The sequence below is a fragment of the Tetranychus urticae genome, chromosome 3 (genome assembly GCF_039701765.1).
Source record: "Tetranychus urticae isolate SD_2017Ah chromosome 3, NJAU_TeUrti_SD_1.0, whole genome shotgun sequence".
NCBI lineage: Eukaryota > Metazoa > Arthropoda > Arachnida > Trombidiformes > Tetranychidae > Tetranychus > Tetranychus urticae.
Window position 1 is genome coordinate 13849995 of NC_142960.1, and position 17095 is coordinate 13867089.

The 17095-nt window shown below is 32.5% G+C and overlaps 2 protein-coding genes and 1 long non-coding RNA gene across 3 annotated transcripts; all 3 read right to left on the minus strand.

Moving 5' to 3' along the window:
* Positions 1 to 570: 570 nt before the first annotated feature.
* On the minus strand, positions 571 to 3728 carry LOC107363882 (uncharacterized). The gene is made up of 2 exons (XM_015931153.3): positions 948 to 3728; positions 571 to 831 (listed from the first exon to the last, which is right to left on the minus strand). The coding sequence occupies exons 1-2, from the start codon at positions 3387 to 3389 to the stop codon at positions 706 to 708; spliced, it is 2568 nt and encodes an 855-aa protein (XP_015786639.2). The 5' UTR covers positions 3390 to 3728; the 3' UTR covers positions 571 to 705.
* A 1556-nt stretch (positions 3729 to 5284) lies between these two features.
* On the minus strand, positions 5285 to 5617 carry LOC149093423 (uncharacterized). The gene is made up of 2 exons (XR_016200316.1): positions 5504 to 5617; positions 5285 to 5422 (listed from the first exon to the last, which is right to left on the minus strand). It is a non-coding gene; the product is annotated as an uncharacterized LOC149093423 (long non-coding RNA).
* A 10508-nt stretch (positions 5618 to 16125) lies between these two features.
* On the minus strand, positions 16126 to 16758 carry LOC149093424 (meiosis regulator and mRNA stability factor 1-like). The gene has a single exon (XM_089269346.1). It carries the CDS (start codon positions 16756 to 16758, stop codon positions 16126 to 16128), a length of 633 nt encoding a protein of 210 aa, XP_089125472.1.
* Between the last annotated feature and the right edge of the window lie 337 nt (positions 16759 to 17095).

Consider the following 17095-nt stretch of genomic DNA (forward strand, 5'->3'; position numbering starts at 1 on the left):
TTGCGAGAGAATCGTTAAAAATATTCTAATTTTTGGCATTTTACAGAAGACAGGCCCGAGTCTAACCTGTGTCTCAAAATATTAATATGATAGCTCAAAATTTGATATGATCCGATTTTTAGGAATCAAGATCGATAAAAGTTGTATGTTTTTCACCATTTAATAAGTTTCTAACAAGTGTATTTTTTTGCTGTAACACTTGAAATATTTCTAGTAAAATCTTTATTCTAGTTGATTGCTATTGTTAATTTTATAAATTACTGGCTCATCAATGATGTTAAAATAACGCTTGGACCCGAAGTAACATGAAGGATTCGTCAAAAAACATTTATTCATTCAGAGTTTGAAAGATTGCTTTTAAAAGTTGAGTTTAAATGACAGTATTCTTCGATTGTCATTCCTGCTGCTTCTCTGTAACAATAATTAAAGTGTCCTAAAGGGACATACGAGTGAATATAGCCATTAACCGCACTTGGCTTTTCATCATTAACTTGTTTTTCCCTTGAAATCCTTTCAGAGATCATTAAGGCCACACTTAAAGGAACACCGTCCATAGAACTCATTCGTTCTTCTACTTCAACTCCAATAGTAATATCATGTTTGTCCTTCTCATGTAATAATTTGAACTTTAACTTACCAATTCTAACCTTTAATTTGTTTCTTTTCTTTAAATCATCAACCCCAACCCAAATTTTATCTTCGAATTCAATACAAGTTGGACAGTCCATTTGTACCAAATTCATTTTGATTATTGAGATCATAGAAGGAGTAAATTTTGATCCAGTTTCGGGTGAAATCACGAGTAAATATTGTAGATTCTTCATGATGACTCTGTCGGAAGCATAAATATTAAACAAAGATTTGTCATCTTGAGCTGGACTGACCATTGTCGAGGTTTCGTTAATTTCATTGAATTCATTTTTGTTTTGAATAATTTTCTCGAGTACCTTTCGTTGATCATTAATGATATAGTACTCAGATGTTGTGAACCATTCATTAGCTGGTTTCTCCATTTCTCCAGCTCTGGGTAGCGATTGCCAATAACAGACTTCATCATATCTTAAATTATTGATGAAATGACATGCTGTGTTTGCTTCAACCCATGAATTGAAAATGAAATCAACCTGCCTCATTGATGCTATTCCAGCAATGGGTATAACTTTGGCAAACTTGATCAGGAGTTTGATTATTTGGGAAAGGTTCAACTGAGACCAACCAATCCAGCGCATAAATCCACCTTCGACTTGCACGTAACTCAATCTCTTATCCGGTTCAAGGCACGAATCCATGATCTGAAGTATTTGTGACTTCTCATTCAACTCTTGACCTAAATGAAATTCATTTGAAAGAAATGCTAAATCATAAGCATCTCCAACCAAATCGTCAAAAACAATTGATTCCAAAAGCTCTTTCGAAGGCTTAGCCTTTTCAACAGATTTGTATGGATACTGCAATAACCTCAGTACATGTCTACATGAATCATCACAAATAACTTCATCAGGAAAACCTATCCAAATCTCTTCTGAGAGCGATTTGATGAAAATGCATTCACGATTCCCTAAAAAGCCTTTGCTTTCATCAATAAAGTTTGAGTGAAATTCATCAACTAATTTAATTAAAATGCAATGTAAATCAAGCTCTTGGCTCAAACACCAAGGATTGCTAGAAGGATAACTATTAATTTTATTCGTAATTTGCTGTTCAAGTGAATCAACATTTAAGATTCTTAAACCTCGCAAATCAAGTGAATCCTTCTTGTCAAGCATTTGTTGATAACTTTTTTTGGAATTGAAATGCAAACAGAATATGCTTCCATCGAAAATGACTTTTTTAGCTCCCAGATCGTATGATTTCTCAAACAGATTATAGATTAAAGACCATTTAGTTGATAGATTCTTGTTAACAGGAGATTCACAGTGAAAAAACATTTTAAAATTGGATTTCACTTGTGAGACTGATGAAGAAACGGGTAACTCGTGCTTTATGACACTTCTTGATTCAGATGATTTGGCTGCATCAATGATCGTATTCTTAATATTATTGTCATCAGACTTGATGTTAAATATTTGATTAACTTGACTTACTGAATATGCATCCAGTGCCTTTATTTTTAACGCTTTCAAAGGAGTTTCAACTTCAGTATTTCGGACTATCGTTTCCTGTGCTTTTTCATCTATCTTTGGAATATTATTCAAGGCATTGACGACCTGATCACAAGGTTTAACGGAGTAATTATTATCTGAACCTGGTAAAGGCAAGTCACACCGTGGACAAAGAGCAGTATTACTTGTAATGTCTACTTTTTTAGCTACAGATACGAAAGTTTGTTCGTCAAAAAACTTGACAGCGTAAGGATTATCTAAACTTGGTAAAGTCAGATCTGAAGGTGGCTCAGAAATGACTGCATCTGGATGTAAAATTTGGACTTTTAAAAGACAATCTTGTGCATTAACTTTGCATGAGAAGACAATCCAAAAAAAGGATTTCCTGGATAAAATACACTGACTACCTGATTCTGCAGCACAAGCGATACAAAATTTTATAATTTTGCTATCATCGGGTTTACTAGAATTGCTCATCTTGATGAATGTCAACTGTTTAAGTTCACAACATTTATTAGTTTTAGTACACTTACTCTTTTCAATCTTGATGCTTTTTAAAATATCAGTTAAAGGTGAATCATTTATCAGTTCAGCCTTTAAAAATTTTTCATGATATTGACATCCATTTAGCTGTTCGATGGCCTTTTCAGCAAGACTCAAAGAAGGAAATCCAATACAAATTAAATTACCGTAGAGGATGGCACTATTTTCAATACTTGCATGGGCGATGTCATTCAATTCATTCATAACTTGATTACTGTTAGCTATCAGAGAATAACTATTGACTGATATGAAATATTTTGGTGCACCAGTTGATTTAATCAACTTTAATACACCATCATTCAAAATGAATGTGTAGTCAGATATTTGATCAAGTTTAAGTGACCAGGAATTAAGGCGTCTAATAAGATGAATGGATACGTTATGAAGCTTCTTTAGATCACTCAAAGTACCATAATAATCGGCATCGCCACTTAATAATATAATTGTACAATCTTGTCCAGAAAATTTAACAAATTTTCGCATTAAATCCATTATTACAATGTCAGCTGAATTTTTAACTCCATTATACGCTTGGACAATATCAACATTAAGAGCTGTTAAGGACTGGCCAATATTTGATGGTAATTGGTGAACATCACAAATACAAAAGAAAAAGATTTCATTCAAATTGTGAGGTTTAATTATAGTTGACCGAATCTGATTGATGATAGAAGCAACTGATTGTCCTTTTGGCACACCGATGTTTTCAATGTCCCAAAACACAGCACAAGGTTTAGCCATCATTATAACAATAGTATGTATTGCAGTTAATTCTGGAAGTTGATCAAGAAATGAATATATTAATACAATGCAAATTAAACTTAATTGTATGATTTGGACATTAACTTCTGCAACAATGAATAGATTTTTTGCACAATGATTGAGCTATTAACACATTAATTAAAAGAAAGTTGATAACTGATTTTTCAAGCGTAGATTGGCTACTAAAAGGTTGGAATTCAATCAGTGAATTTTCATTATTATCATATGTGATTAAGTTAAATAAAATACAAGGGTGGGCACTTTTATTTGCAACAATTTTATCACGTATAACTTTTGGTGTATTGACTGTAATATATTGAAATAATAATAATAATTGCGTCATATTATTTAACTCTTGCTCTTCAATTATTAATGCCATCTTTATTGTTTTATGTTACCTACAACTAAAGTGAGGTCAATTTGAAAATGGCTGAATGAAAGTTCCATTTTGAATTATGAATTTCTCATTTTGAAATGAAATGTAAAAGGGCATGAATTGAAACCTAATTGAATATTTAGCGGGTGCAGTAAAGACGCTAACTTGCACTATCACTGAATCAATTCTTGATATTTTAAATATGACCATGGCAACCACCTAATAATGAGTAAACCTGATTATTGGCAAAATATGGTCTGTAGTGCTGTTAGGTTCGGTCAATTTTCGATTTTGCTTTCTACTATACAAAAAATTCAGCTCAATTTTCAAAGATTTTATTCTATAAATTGAATTAAATTGATAGAAACAACTAGAATCTTAAATCTCTTGACGGTAAAGGTTTGTATTATAGCATAATATTGTGACAATGAATTATCAAAAGATAAAAAACATAACATCGATGTATGGTTCAAAATTTTTTTAACCTATTATAATATTGAATAATAGCAAGATGAATTGAATAGAATGATCAATCGACTAAACTTGTACTACAGGGCATTTCAGCTAATTTTCCCGTTGTAAATTGGCTGTATCTTTGCCCCTGAGTGACCTAGAGGTTACGTATTTTGTTTATGGGAATTCGGGCGATACTCAATTGTCATTTTTCAAGGGCAAGGTCATTCAAGGTCATTGCGTTATTTGACCTCTAACTGATATTTGAAGGTCATTTTCTAAGAGTGCAAAAATTTTCAGATTGCTTGATGCTAGTGACATGGTCGTAACTTATTCTGGTCAAAAGATATGAGAGTTTACACATTGTTCTGTTGATCATTTGGTTTTAAGAAAAATGCATTTATCTTTCCAACGGTGTGAGATACTAACTCGTAGTAAACAACAACCGATCTGCAAATCTTTGCACTCTTAGAAAATGACCTCCAAATATCAGTTAGAGGTCAAATAAAGCAACGACCTTGAATGACCTTGACCTTGAAATATGACAATTGAGTATCGCCAAAATATCCAGTAACAAAATATCTATCCTCTAGGTCACTCAGGAGCAAAGATATAGCCAATTTACAACGGGAAAATTAGCTGAAATGCCCTGTATTGTAAATATCTTGCAAGTATAAACTTGACGATTCCAGCTGAATTATCTAACTAGCTATATTCATTGATTGTTATTCCAACTGCTATTTTGATTTGCTTTATAACTTGTCAGTACATTCTATTCTAATTGCTTGTTCATACAAAAAAAGCAAAGCTTGCTCCTTCAGGAAACTTGGAGATTTGATATCGATAAGTTTAAGATTAATGCATGAAAATTTACATAAAATGGACAGACAAGACTTTCAAAGGTAATATAACAAAAATTGACACTTTTATTATTTAACTGTGCTTTTCCTTTATTGTGTAGTTTGAGGCAGTCAATTGTATTCCGGTCAACGAGTTGGGTAGTCATAGACGTTCATAAGGGAAAATATTCAATTCGGACGCCAGGTATGCCATTTGAATAAATCAATTTTATAATTCAGATTTTGATTCGAATTGAATTTCATGTTTATTTGCGGAATACTTTCTCACGATGTTGAGACTTAATGATGTTCCATAAGGCGAAAACTTTCATGAACTAAATATCTCCCTGTGTGAGTAACAAAAATAATAGAGTAATAAAATTTAACAAAACTTATTCTATTGAATATAATTCTAATGTGATTTATACATTTAATAGAGAATAATATCGGCTGGTGGACATTCCAACTGATTTTCTGTAACTATAGTTGAAGTGTCCAAGTGGAAAAGCATCAGAAGTCAAGTATACATTCGTTACGTTTGTTTTTGGGGCTAGGCTTTACTTTGACCCCGTTCGCTGAACATGATGAAACTTGATATATAGAATATTGAAGCTTCGATAAATCGATTTACGATATTCATTTTATGCGGAAACGTGTACTTCCGGAGATACCGGAAGTAGCTAATATCTCAGCAGTCAATATAGCTACAAGGTCACATGGTACAACATACGAAAGTTCGCATTGAGATCTATAGGCTGGACAATTTTCATGGAATTCCACGCATGCGCAGATTAGCAAATGCAAAAAACCTTAAAACAGCCATTTTAATCTATTTTTGCCTAAAATGACTGTTATTGTATTGGCGAGTGCTTTTTGATTGAAATATCAGGTTAATTGGTCATTCAGGTTAGGTTAGGTTAGGTTAGGTTAGGTTAGGTTAGGTTAGGTTAGGTTAGGTTAGGTTAGGTTAGGTTAGGTTAGGTTAGGTTAGGTTAGGTTAGGTTAGGTTAGGTTAGGTTAGGTTAGGTTAGGTTAGGTTAGGTTAGGTTAGGTTAGGTTAGGTTAGGTTAGGTTAGGTTAGGTTAGGTTAGGTTAGAATCAATATTCGACTAATTTCAGGAAAGATACTACCAACCTGGCTTCATCTATTTATGAATTTATGCAAAAAAATCACTGCGCATGCGTCAAATATTCTGCAGTTCGATATTCGTATAGATCTTGATGAGTTCTATGCAACTAAGTGCTATTCGTATTTCTATAGTCCTATTCAGGGTGTGCTATCTACAATGGTTTCTGAACTAATCACTTTTTCAGTAACTCCGACAAAAATAGATTGAAATGGCTGTTTTTAAGGTTTTTTTTGCATTTTATTGTCTGCGCATGCGTGGAATTTCATGAAAATTGAGCAGCAGGTACAGCTCAATCTGAACATTCGATTGATGTACTATGTGACCTTTTAGCTTCAGTAATTGCTGAGATATTAGCTACTTCCGGTATCTCCGGAAGTGGATGTTCCCGCATAAAATGAATAGCATCAATCGATTACTCGCAGCTAGTTTGAATAGTGCATATATAAATTTTCATCAGGTTCCGCGAACGGGGCTATAGTAAAGCCTTACCGCACAAACATATTCCATGTTACTAATCTGAAGACTAACTGACAAAAATTTCGCTAATACAGGCTATATATAAGCGTGTGATCGACAAACACGCCACCTGTACTGAAAATTCTAACTTGTGATGTTATTTAAAGATTGAGCTTGATATGAATGTGGATAACAAAAGCCCGATGGATAATGCTAAAACTAATGTCAGAATAAGAAATCAAAAAGTTAGGTTAGGTTTGGTTAGATTAGGTTAGGTCCAGCCGTAGTTAGAGTATGGCTGGAAATTTTATTAATTGTAGGCATCAGATTTTTGGTTATATTTAACAAAAACTAATCAAAGTTCTCTCTTTTTTAGATTGAAATCCAATAGCCTTGATAAGGCAATTAAGAGGGCCACGAAATTTTTGGCATACGAATGCGACGGCTACATCAGAGTAGCCGATCGCAGAACATTATTGAATTTAATTTCAACTCTATGCTCATTGAGCAAATAATGAATTTTAAATTGAAAAATAAAGTTTCAAATCTGACAACGTAAGTAATACAATGCTATACTTTTTTTTGTAGAATCTTGAATAATTTAATATTTCAACATATTATAACCCATAATGAAAATCTAATGTCGGGTCGAAGAATAATGATTGTATGTGATTCCATTCTCGAAATATTGAGTTTAAAGTTTTAAGTCAATGGCCAAAATTAAGAGAACTGTTGATAAATTGAAAAAAGTATTCAGTCCATGATGTGTAATAACAATTTTTATAGACAAATAATAAGTTTTAGCTTTCTAACTTTTACGGTCACTGAATGTGCCAGGTTTAACTGAAAATTGAACTTGATCTGTTTTACAGAAACAGAAAATTTCATTTCTTAAAATAAGTGCATTTCCTGATTGACCATCAAAAGATACATCAGTAAAATGAGTTTCATGAAAAATCTGGTTTTATTATTGAAATAAAGGCGATTGAAGCTTTAACTACGACCTCAATTTTATCGAAAACTGGCGACTCAAACAAATTTTCAATAGCACTGATAGACTCAGTTTTATACCCCTAAAAAATCACTAAGTCCCAACTCTTAACGGTGAAATCAATGTTTTTGGACATTGTCCTTTATAATAAAATCTTATCTTTGGTCAAAGAATGATGATTTTAAGTGATGGGTTCTCAAAATATTGATGCTCAAATTTTTTATGTCAATGGCTAAAATTCCGAGAACTATTGAGCAACTGAAAAATTTTTCAGTCATTGATGGCTACTGCCAATTTCATTGAAAATAATAAGTTTCAGCTTTCTTACTTTTACGGCCACAGAATACGTAAGGTTTAACTAAAAATTGAACTTGATCTGTTTTACAGAAAACAGAAATTTTATTTCTCAAAATGAGTGCATTTTCTGGTTGTCCAACAAAATTTACATCAGTAAAATGAGTTTCATGAAAAAATCTTTATTTTTGAAAGTTTACTCCAACTGTCAACAGTTCCTTTGTTTTTTACTAATAGCTTTCACTAATTGGTAGTGAAAATAAAATATAATTGGGAAGCTATTAGTGAAAACAAAGGAACTGTTGACAAATTGCGATAAACATCCGGTCGTAAGTTGGCTGAAAACTTTTTGTTAAAGGTTAATGGGATCAAACTCCAATTTTTCTTTTGTTTAATTTACGAGTTTGATCCCATTAACCTTTGCATATTTGAAATATTGCCTATCTCTAGCCCACTAATTATTACGGCTAACTCTAGCCCACTTCATTGTCTTTCCTATTCTCTTTAGTTTCATTATCTTTCCTCTTCTCTTTCTTTTTTAGTCTCTTTCTTCTTCTCTTTCTTTTTTATTCTCTTTCTTTTCTTCATCGTCTCTTTCATCTCTTTCTTCTCTTTCTCCTTCTCTTTCTTTTTCTTTCTCTCTTTCTTTTTTCTCTTTCTTTTTCTCTTTCTTTTTCTCTTTCTCCTTAAATTGCTAGAGAAGTGGGCCAAAGTGGGCTGCTTCTATACTACTGGTAACAATGATCTTAGATCATTGGCTAACGAAGTGCATTTGATTTTTCAAACCTTGAAAATTTATTTAAATCATGTACACATAGAAAGCAGTATACGCCCGCTCAGACGTCACTGTTTTACAGTAAATCTAGTTAATTGTATTATAGTTCGCATAGATGCCTGCAACTCCTTCATTGCAAACAATCATGTTAACATTAAGAAATGTTCCTGGACTTGGTATTTCAAATATGTCCCATTTAAGACGCTTTTAGGAGCTGAGAGAAATCACTTTCATCATTTAGCGTTTCTTGAAATTTATCTTATTTTATATATTGTATTTTTCATAACGCAGTCCTAACCTAATCATGAGTAAGCCAAATTATTGCCCAACTATCGGGCTTTTAAGCTTGTTCGAGTTATGTTCGTTACGAAGCGTTATTTACCTGTGAACATTCTGGCTTTTGCTTTATACTGCTCAAAAATAAAAGCAAAATCAAATCGAACTCAATTTTCAATGAAAATATTCTAGGAATTAAATTGATAGAAACAGAACTAGAATCTTGAATTTCTTTTTGTAGGTTTAAGGTTTGTGCCGCAGTATTGTGATGGTGATCTATGAAACGATAAAAAGGCATATCATAGATGTAAGGTTCATAAGTTTTTTAACTTAATATTGAATTAAAATGAAATGAATTTCCATGAAAAACTAATAAATTGCTCTGTATGCTCCGATTTTGATGATCGATCGCCCAAACTAGTACTATTGTCTCCGGCTTGGAGATATAAATTGGAAAACTCTATCTGGGCAATCTAACTAGCCATATTCATTGATTCATATTCCAGCTGCTTTTTTGATAATTCCAGTCTAATTGCTTTTTAATAAAAAACACTGAAAGTTTCCTAAATCAGCAAGTGATTGGATGTCGAATTGAAAGAATAAGGTTGGTGAATGAAAATTTACATAAAATGGTATGAGTTTGGAGCGCGAAGACTTTCAAAGGTTAACTTAACAAAAATTGATATCAATTATCATTATATTCAATATCTAATTGTGCTAATACTTGTATAGTTTGAGGTAGTAAGTGTATCCAGATCATAGTGTTCACTAGTCATAAGCGTTTATCGAGAAAAATTCGGACGACCATTTTAACATCTAAGTAAATCAATTTTATGATTCGGATTTTGATTCGAATTGAATTTATGTTTTTAAGAATAGCTTCTTTCGTTTTTAAGACGTTTGTTTCATAATGTGGAAAACTTTCATAAACTGTATCTCTTTCTGTGTGAGTAATGATCTGCATAAAAGTAAACAAAATTTTTTCATTCAATATAATTTTAATATGGTTTATGCATTAAGTAGACAATAATAACGGCTGGTCGACATTCCAACTGCTTTTCTGTAACTATAGTTGAAGTGTCCAAGTGGATAAGCATCAGAACTCAAGTGTACATTCTTAATGCTCTTTTTTGGATTCATCAATTTATTTGCCAGCATTTTAGTAACTTTAGGTGGACTTTCTTGGATGGACTCCATTACAACGCCGACTTCAAAATCATCTTCATCATTTTCGTGTAATAGTTTGAACTTTAACTTTTCAATTTCGGCTTTTGCTTTTTTTCCTTTCTCTAAATCATCAACTCCAACCCAAATTTTGTCTTCAAATTCAATGCAAGCTGGAGAGTTCATTCGCACTAAATACGTTTTGATTATTGAGATCATTCCAGATGTGAATTTAAATTCAGAATCAGTTGTTATAACGAAAGAATATTGTAGTTTTTTTGTAATTTCTTCGTCTAATACATCAATATCTGATGTCGATTGAACTGTAGATGAATTTGAATCTAGTTTAGCCACTTGACTTTTGTTTTGTACAATCTTCTCGAGAACCTTCCGTTTGTCGTTGATGATATAATACTCCCTGTCAGTGATTTGTGTATATGCTGACTGTGTGACAGCGCTTGTGCCATCAAACTTCCGAAAATAGGGAATTTCAGTTTTTGGCAAGTTATCGATGAAATGGCGAGCAGCGTGTGCTTCATACCATGAATTATATATTAAATTGATTGAATTGCGATGCGTTCTGGCAGCGAGTGGAATAACTTTGCTAAGTTTTGCAAAAATTTTTACGATTTGTTCAAGTGATAATAATTTTGGATCCCATCGATCATAGAATTGTCCATACAAATCAAAGTAGAAAAGCGTTTCATTACATTCTTGCTCTTGCGTTCGTTGCAGCCTTATTCGTTCTATGATGTTTGGTCTTTTGATTGGTTTCAAATCTAGTTGACTCGAAAGAAATGCTAAATCATAAGCATCACCAGCTAAATCTCGGAAATCGATGGACTTCAGAAGTTCAATTGAAGGCTTAGTCATATAAATATTACATGATAGCTTGAGACTTGATAAAAATCCACGAACTATTCCTTCAGATTTATTACGGATAGTTTCATCAGGAAACCCCATCCAAATTCTTTGGGAACATAATGAAATTGATTTGATGAAGATACATTCACGATTTGCTAATATATTTTTGCTGATATCCATGAAATGGTCATGCAAATTAGGTTCAACATTTGCATAAATACAATATAAGTCAAGCTGTTCACTTAAACACCAAGGAATATCATGTTTATATTGATTCATTTTCTCTTTAACTTCTTTTTTGTTAGGAACCTCAGATGAGGGAACGAATTCTAAGGGTTCTAAATAACGTGAGCGGATTCTTTCAAAAGCTTCTTGATAAGCAGACATAGAGTCGAAATGAGCACAATAAAAATTTCCATCGAATATAACCTTTTTCGCTCCCAAATCGTATAGTTTCTCAAACAGATTATAAAGAAGTGACCATCTGGTTGGTTCGTAATTCAACATAGGAACAATAAAATCAGGATTATATCGAAAGAATATATTCCAATCCGTATCATCACGAACATTAAGGCTGGCTACACTAGAAGGCGCTCTATTTGTGTCTATTTCTCCGCATGATTCAACAGTGTATAAGTTTTTGGGATATTTTGCTAGTGCGTCAATTGGTAGTTCAGAAATAACTGCATCCGGATATATTATTTGAAGTTTTGGCAAAAACTTTTGTGCATCAGATTCGTATGAGAAGACAACCCAAAGAAAAGATTCACTTGATAAAATACATTGACTGCCTGATTGTACATTACAAGCGATACAAAACTTGATCATTTTGATAATATCAGCTCCATTAGAGTTGTTCATTTTGATGAATGTCAATTGTTCCACTTCCTCATTGTTTTTAGTCTGCATATCCACATTAGGCTTTATACAGTTTAATATTTCATTTAGAGGTGAGTCTACTATCAATTCAACCTTTAAAGAGTGTTCATGAAACTGCGATCCATTTAACTGTTCGATAGCTTTTTCAGCATTGCCCAAAGTAGGAAATCCAATGCAAATTAAATTACCGCAAAGGATGGCACTGTTTTCAATACTGCCAATGGCCAGAGCATTCAATTCATTCGCCAATTCATTGAAGTTGTTCTCAGAATATTGATTCAATATTGATATGAAATACGTTGGATTAGCAGTTGCTTTGACGGGCTTCAATTCACCATTATCCAACATGAACGTGTAGTCAGATATTTGAGCAAGTTTAGGTGAACATGAAGCAGATAATCTAATCCCATAAATGGATACATTATGAAGCTTCTTTAATTCGATCAAAGTACCATAATAATCGCCATCACCACTTAACAATATAATTGTACAATCTTGTCCAGCAACTTTAACAAATTTTCGCATTAAATCTATAATTTTCATATCCGCTGAATCTTTGATTCCATTGTAAGATAGAAAATCCAGATTTGTCAGTGAATGGTCAAAATTTGCAGATGATTTATGAGCATCGTAAACACAAAAGAAAAAGATTTCATTCAAATTGTAAGGTTGAATTATAGTTGATCGAATCAGGTTCACAATGGAATTAATTGATTGTCCTTCTGGTACATCGATATTTTGAATATCCCAAAACACAGCACAAGGTTTAGCCATTGTAGCTTTTAATATATCTGATCATAAAAATTCACTGCTTAATTAATTTGACTAATTAAAAAGGAGACTTTAATTGAAAAACAAACTCTTCATTGCTTCTTACAGCACATGTTTCTTCTCATCTTATCTACAAGGGGGAGAACTAGATGTGACTAATTGTTCAAAATTTAAAATTTAATTGTAGTTCACATAGATGTCAGCACTTTAAAAAGTACAAAAAGTCCGAGAAAAGTCTCAACTCTTTCAATGTATAAAAAAAGTGCGGGTAAAAAGCAGTCTTAAAAAAAGAAGCAAATAATGTTATTAGTTATAAGTTATAACATTAATCAAACCCACAAGATCAGTTTAGTGGACTTTAGGGGAATGATTTTGTCCAATTCTAGCTTTTGATTTTTACTTGCTTTTTCATTTTTGCTATCTAATTGTCTTATTACATTATTGTTGAGGCAGTGTAGTGTATTCAGGTCAACGAGTTTGAAAGTTGCAGACGTTAGTAAGGGAAAATATTCAATATTGACCCATCCAATTCAATTTTATTATATAATTCAGATTGTTTAGAATAGATTAGAATTGGTTTTAGTTTATTCCAGAAATAGTACCTACTCTCGATGCAAAGACGTTCGTAGTTACAATTTACTTATAGCTTAATGGTGTTCCATAAGGAGGTAAACTTCTCATAAACCGATCGTCTAAAATAGTACTATTGTCTCCGTCTTGAAAGTATAAATTGAAAGGTTCAGGCTGAATCATCCAACTAGTCATATTCATTGATTGTTCTTCCAACTAATTTTTTTATTGAGTTTATTAATTGTCAGTAAATTCCATTATAATTGCTTTTTCACAAAAAAACAATGAAGGTTTCCTAAATGAGCAAGTGATTTGATGTCGAATTGAAAGTTTAAGATTGGTGAAGGAAAAGTTACATAAAATATAATAGCAAAAAGAGCGAAAAGACTGTCAAAGGCTAACCTAACAAAAATTGACACATTTTTATTTAGCTGCGCTTTTACATTATTATGTAGTTTGAGGTAGTCAAATGTATTCAGGTCAACGAGTTTGCTAGCGGTGGACGTTCATAAGAGGAAATATATTATCCGGACGACCATTATACCAACTAAGTATTTCAAATTTTTATAATTCACACTATGACTGGAATTGAATTTATGTTTCAGCGCGAAAAACCTTCTCTCGTTGATGTTCCATAAGGTGAAAAAATTTCATGAGATGAATCTCTCCCTGTCTGAATAATATTCCGAATAAAATTAAACAAAATTTATTTTATTCAAAATAATTCTAATGTTTATGTATTTATTAGAGAATAATAACGACTGGATGACATTCCAACTGCTTTTCGGTAACTATAATTGAAGTGTCCAAGTGGAAAAGAGTCAGATTTCCAATAAATATTCCTAGGGCTGGTTTTTGGATCCATCAATTTATTTGCTAGCATTTTAGTAACTTTTGGTGGACTTTTTTGGATGGACTCCATTACAACTCCAACTTCAAAATCATCTTCATCTTTTTCGTGTAACAATATGAATTTAATCATGTTAATATTAGCTTTCGCTTCGTTTCCTTTCTCCAAATTATCAAATGCAACCCAAATTTTATCTTCAAATTCAATGCAAGCTAGACAGTTCATCGATACCAAATGCATTTTGATCATTGTGATCATTCCAGTTGTAAACTTGAATTCAGAATTGACTGTTATAACAAACATATACACTAGTTTCACGGATAAGTTAATTTTTGATCAGCGCCGTCTACTATACTTCCAATGGTATAAATAAGCATCTTACGTATAGTAGATGGCACTTATAAAAAATTAACTTATTCGTGAAACTAGTGTATTGTAATTTCTTCGTCTAATACATCAATATCTGATGTCGATTGAACTGTAGATGAATTTGAATCTAGTTTATCCACCAGACTTTTGTTTTGTACAATCTTCTCGAGAACCTTTCGTTTGTCGTTGATGATATAATACTCCCTGTTAGAGATTTGGCAATATGCTGAGTGTTGGACAACGCTTGTGCCATCAAATTTCCTAAAATAGGGAATTTCATCTGGCGGCAAGTTACTGATGAAGTGGTGAGCAGCGTGCGCTTCATACGCTGAATTATATATTAAATGGATTGAATCACGCGATCCTTTGGCAGCGAGTGGAATAACTTTGGTAAGCTTTAAAAGAATTTTTACGGTTTGTTCAACCTCTAATATAATTTTTACATCCCATCGATTATAGAATTGTCCATAGACAGTAAAGTGAAAAAACGTTTCATTACATTTTTGTTCGCGCATTCGATCCATTCTTATTCGTTCTATGATTTGTGGTCTTTTCATTGGCTTCACATCTTCTAGTTGACTCGAAAGAAATGCTAAATCATAAGCATCACCAGCTAAATCTCGGAAACTGATGGACTTCAGAAATTCATTTGAAGGTTTAGCAATCGACAATTCATTTGGTTGCTTGAAACTTTGTAAAAATTCACGTATTTTTATAGATCTACGGATAATTCCATCAGGAAAACCAATACAAATTCTTCCTTGAGTTGATTTAATGAAAATACATTCACGATCTCCTAAAATATTTTTACTGGTTTCCATGAAATGGTCATGCAAATCAGATTTTATATCCGCGTAAAGACAAGATAAGTCAAGCTGTTCATTTAAACACCAAGGAATATCATGTTTATATTGATTCATTTTCTCTTTAAATCCTTCTTTGTTGTGAATCTCGGATGAGGGAACGAATTCTAAAGGTTCTAAATAATGTGATCGTATTCTTTCGAAAGCATCTCGATAAGAAGAAGCAGAGTCGAAATGAGCACAGTAAAAATTTCCATCAAATATAGCCTTTTTCGCACCCAGATCGTATAGTTTCTCGAACAGATTATAAAGTAGTGACCATTTGGTTGGTTCGTAATTTAACACAGAAACAATAAAATCAGCATTATATCGAAAGAATATATTCCAACCAGCATCATCACGAACATCAAGGCTAGCTACACTAGAAGGCACTCTGTTAGCGACCATTTCTTCACATGATTCAACAGTATATGAGTTTTTGGGACATTTTGATAGTAAGTCAATTGGTAGTTCAGAAATAACTGCATCTGGATACATTATTTGAACTTTTGGCAAAAACTTTTGTGCATCAGATTCGTATGAGAAGACAATCCATAGAAAAGATTCATTTGACAAAATACATTGACTGCCTGATTTTACATTACAAGCGATACAAAATTTGATCATTTTGATAATATCAGCTCCATAAGAATTGGTCATCTTGATGAATGTTAATTGTTTCACTTCGTTATTTTTTTTAGTCTGCATATCCACATTAGGTTTGATAAATTTTAATATTTCATTTAAAGTTGAATCGACTATCAATTCAGACTTTAAAAAGCGTCCACAAAACCCCGAACCATGTAATTGTTTGATAGCTTACTCAGCATTCCACGAAGTCGGAAATCCAATACAAATTAAATTACCGCAAAGGATGGCACTGTTTCCAATACTCCCAACGGCTAGAGCATTCAATTCATTCGCCAATTCATTGAAGTTGACTGCAGAATATTGATTCAATATTGATATGAAATACAATGGTGAACCAGTTGATTTAACTGGCATTAAAACACCATTATTCAATATGAATGTGTTGTCAGCTATTTGAACCAGTTTAGATGAGAATGAATTAGCTAATCCAATAAGATGAATCGATACATTATGGAGTTTCTTTAGATCCCTTAAAGTACCAAAATAATCGCCATCACCACTCAACAATATGATTGTACAATCTTGTCCAGCAAATTTAACAAATTTTCGCATTAAATCTATAATTTTGTTATCAGCTGAATCCTCAAATCCATCATAAGCTAGAAAATCCAGATTCGCAAATGAATGGCCAATATTGGAAGATAATTTACGAAAATCACAAACACAAAAGAAAAAGATTTCATCTAAATTATAAGGTTTTATAATAGCTGATCGAACCAGGTCCACAATGAAATCAACTGATTTTCCTTTCGGCACATTAACATTTTGAACATCCCAAAACACAGCACATGGTTCAGCCATTACAGCTATATTTGATTATAGAAATCACTGTTTAATTTATTCAACTAATGTAATATGAAGGCTTTAATTTAAAAACAATATCTTCACTGTTTCTCATAACAGATGTTTCGTCATTGCAGCTAAATTTAGTTATAAAAATTCACTGCTTAATTAATTGTGATCAATGAGAGAAATGGCTTAAATTGAAAACAGGAACGCACTTGCTTTACTCTTTGACTGGATGTGACTAATTGTACAAAATTGAAAATTTAATTGTAGTTCACATAGATGTCAGCACTTGAAAAGTACAAAAAGCCGGGAAAAGTTTCAACTCTTTCAATGCATAAAAAAGTCAGGA

Coding starts and splice junctions, on each gene's coding strand:
- LOC107363882 (XM_015931153.3), bottom strand. CDS start 3,389: ATGATGGCTAAACCTTGTGCTGTGTTTTGGGACATTGAAAACATCGGT. Junction 832..947: donor TCATTAATGATCAACGAAAG/GTACTCGAGAAA, acceptor TGCTTCCGACAG/AGTCATCATGAAGAATCTAC.
- LOC149093424 (XM_089269346.1), bottom strand. CDS start 16,758: ATGGCTGAACCATGTGCTGTGTTTTGGGATGTTCAAAATGTTAATGTG.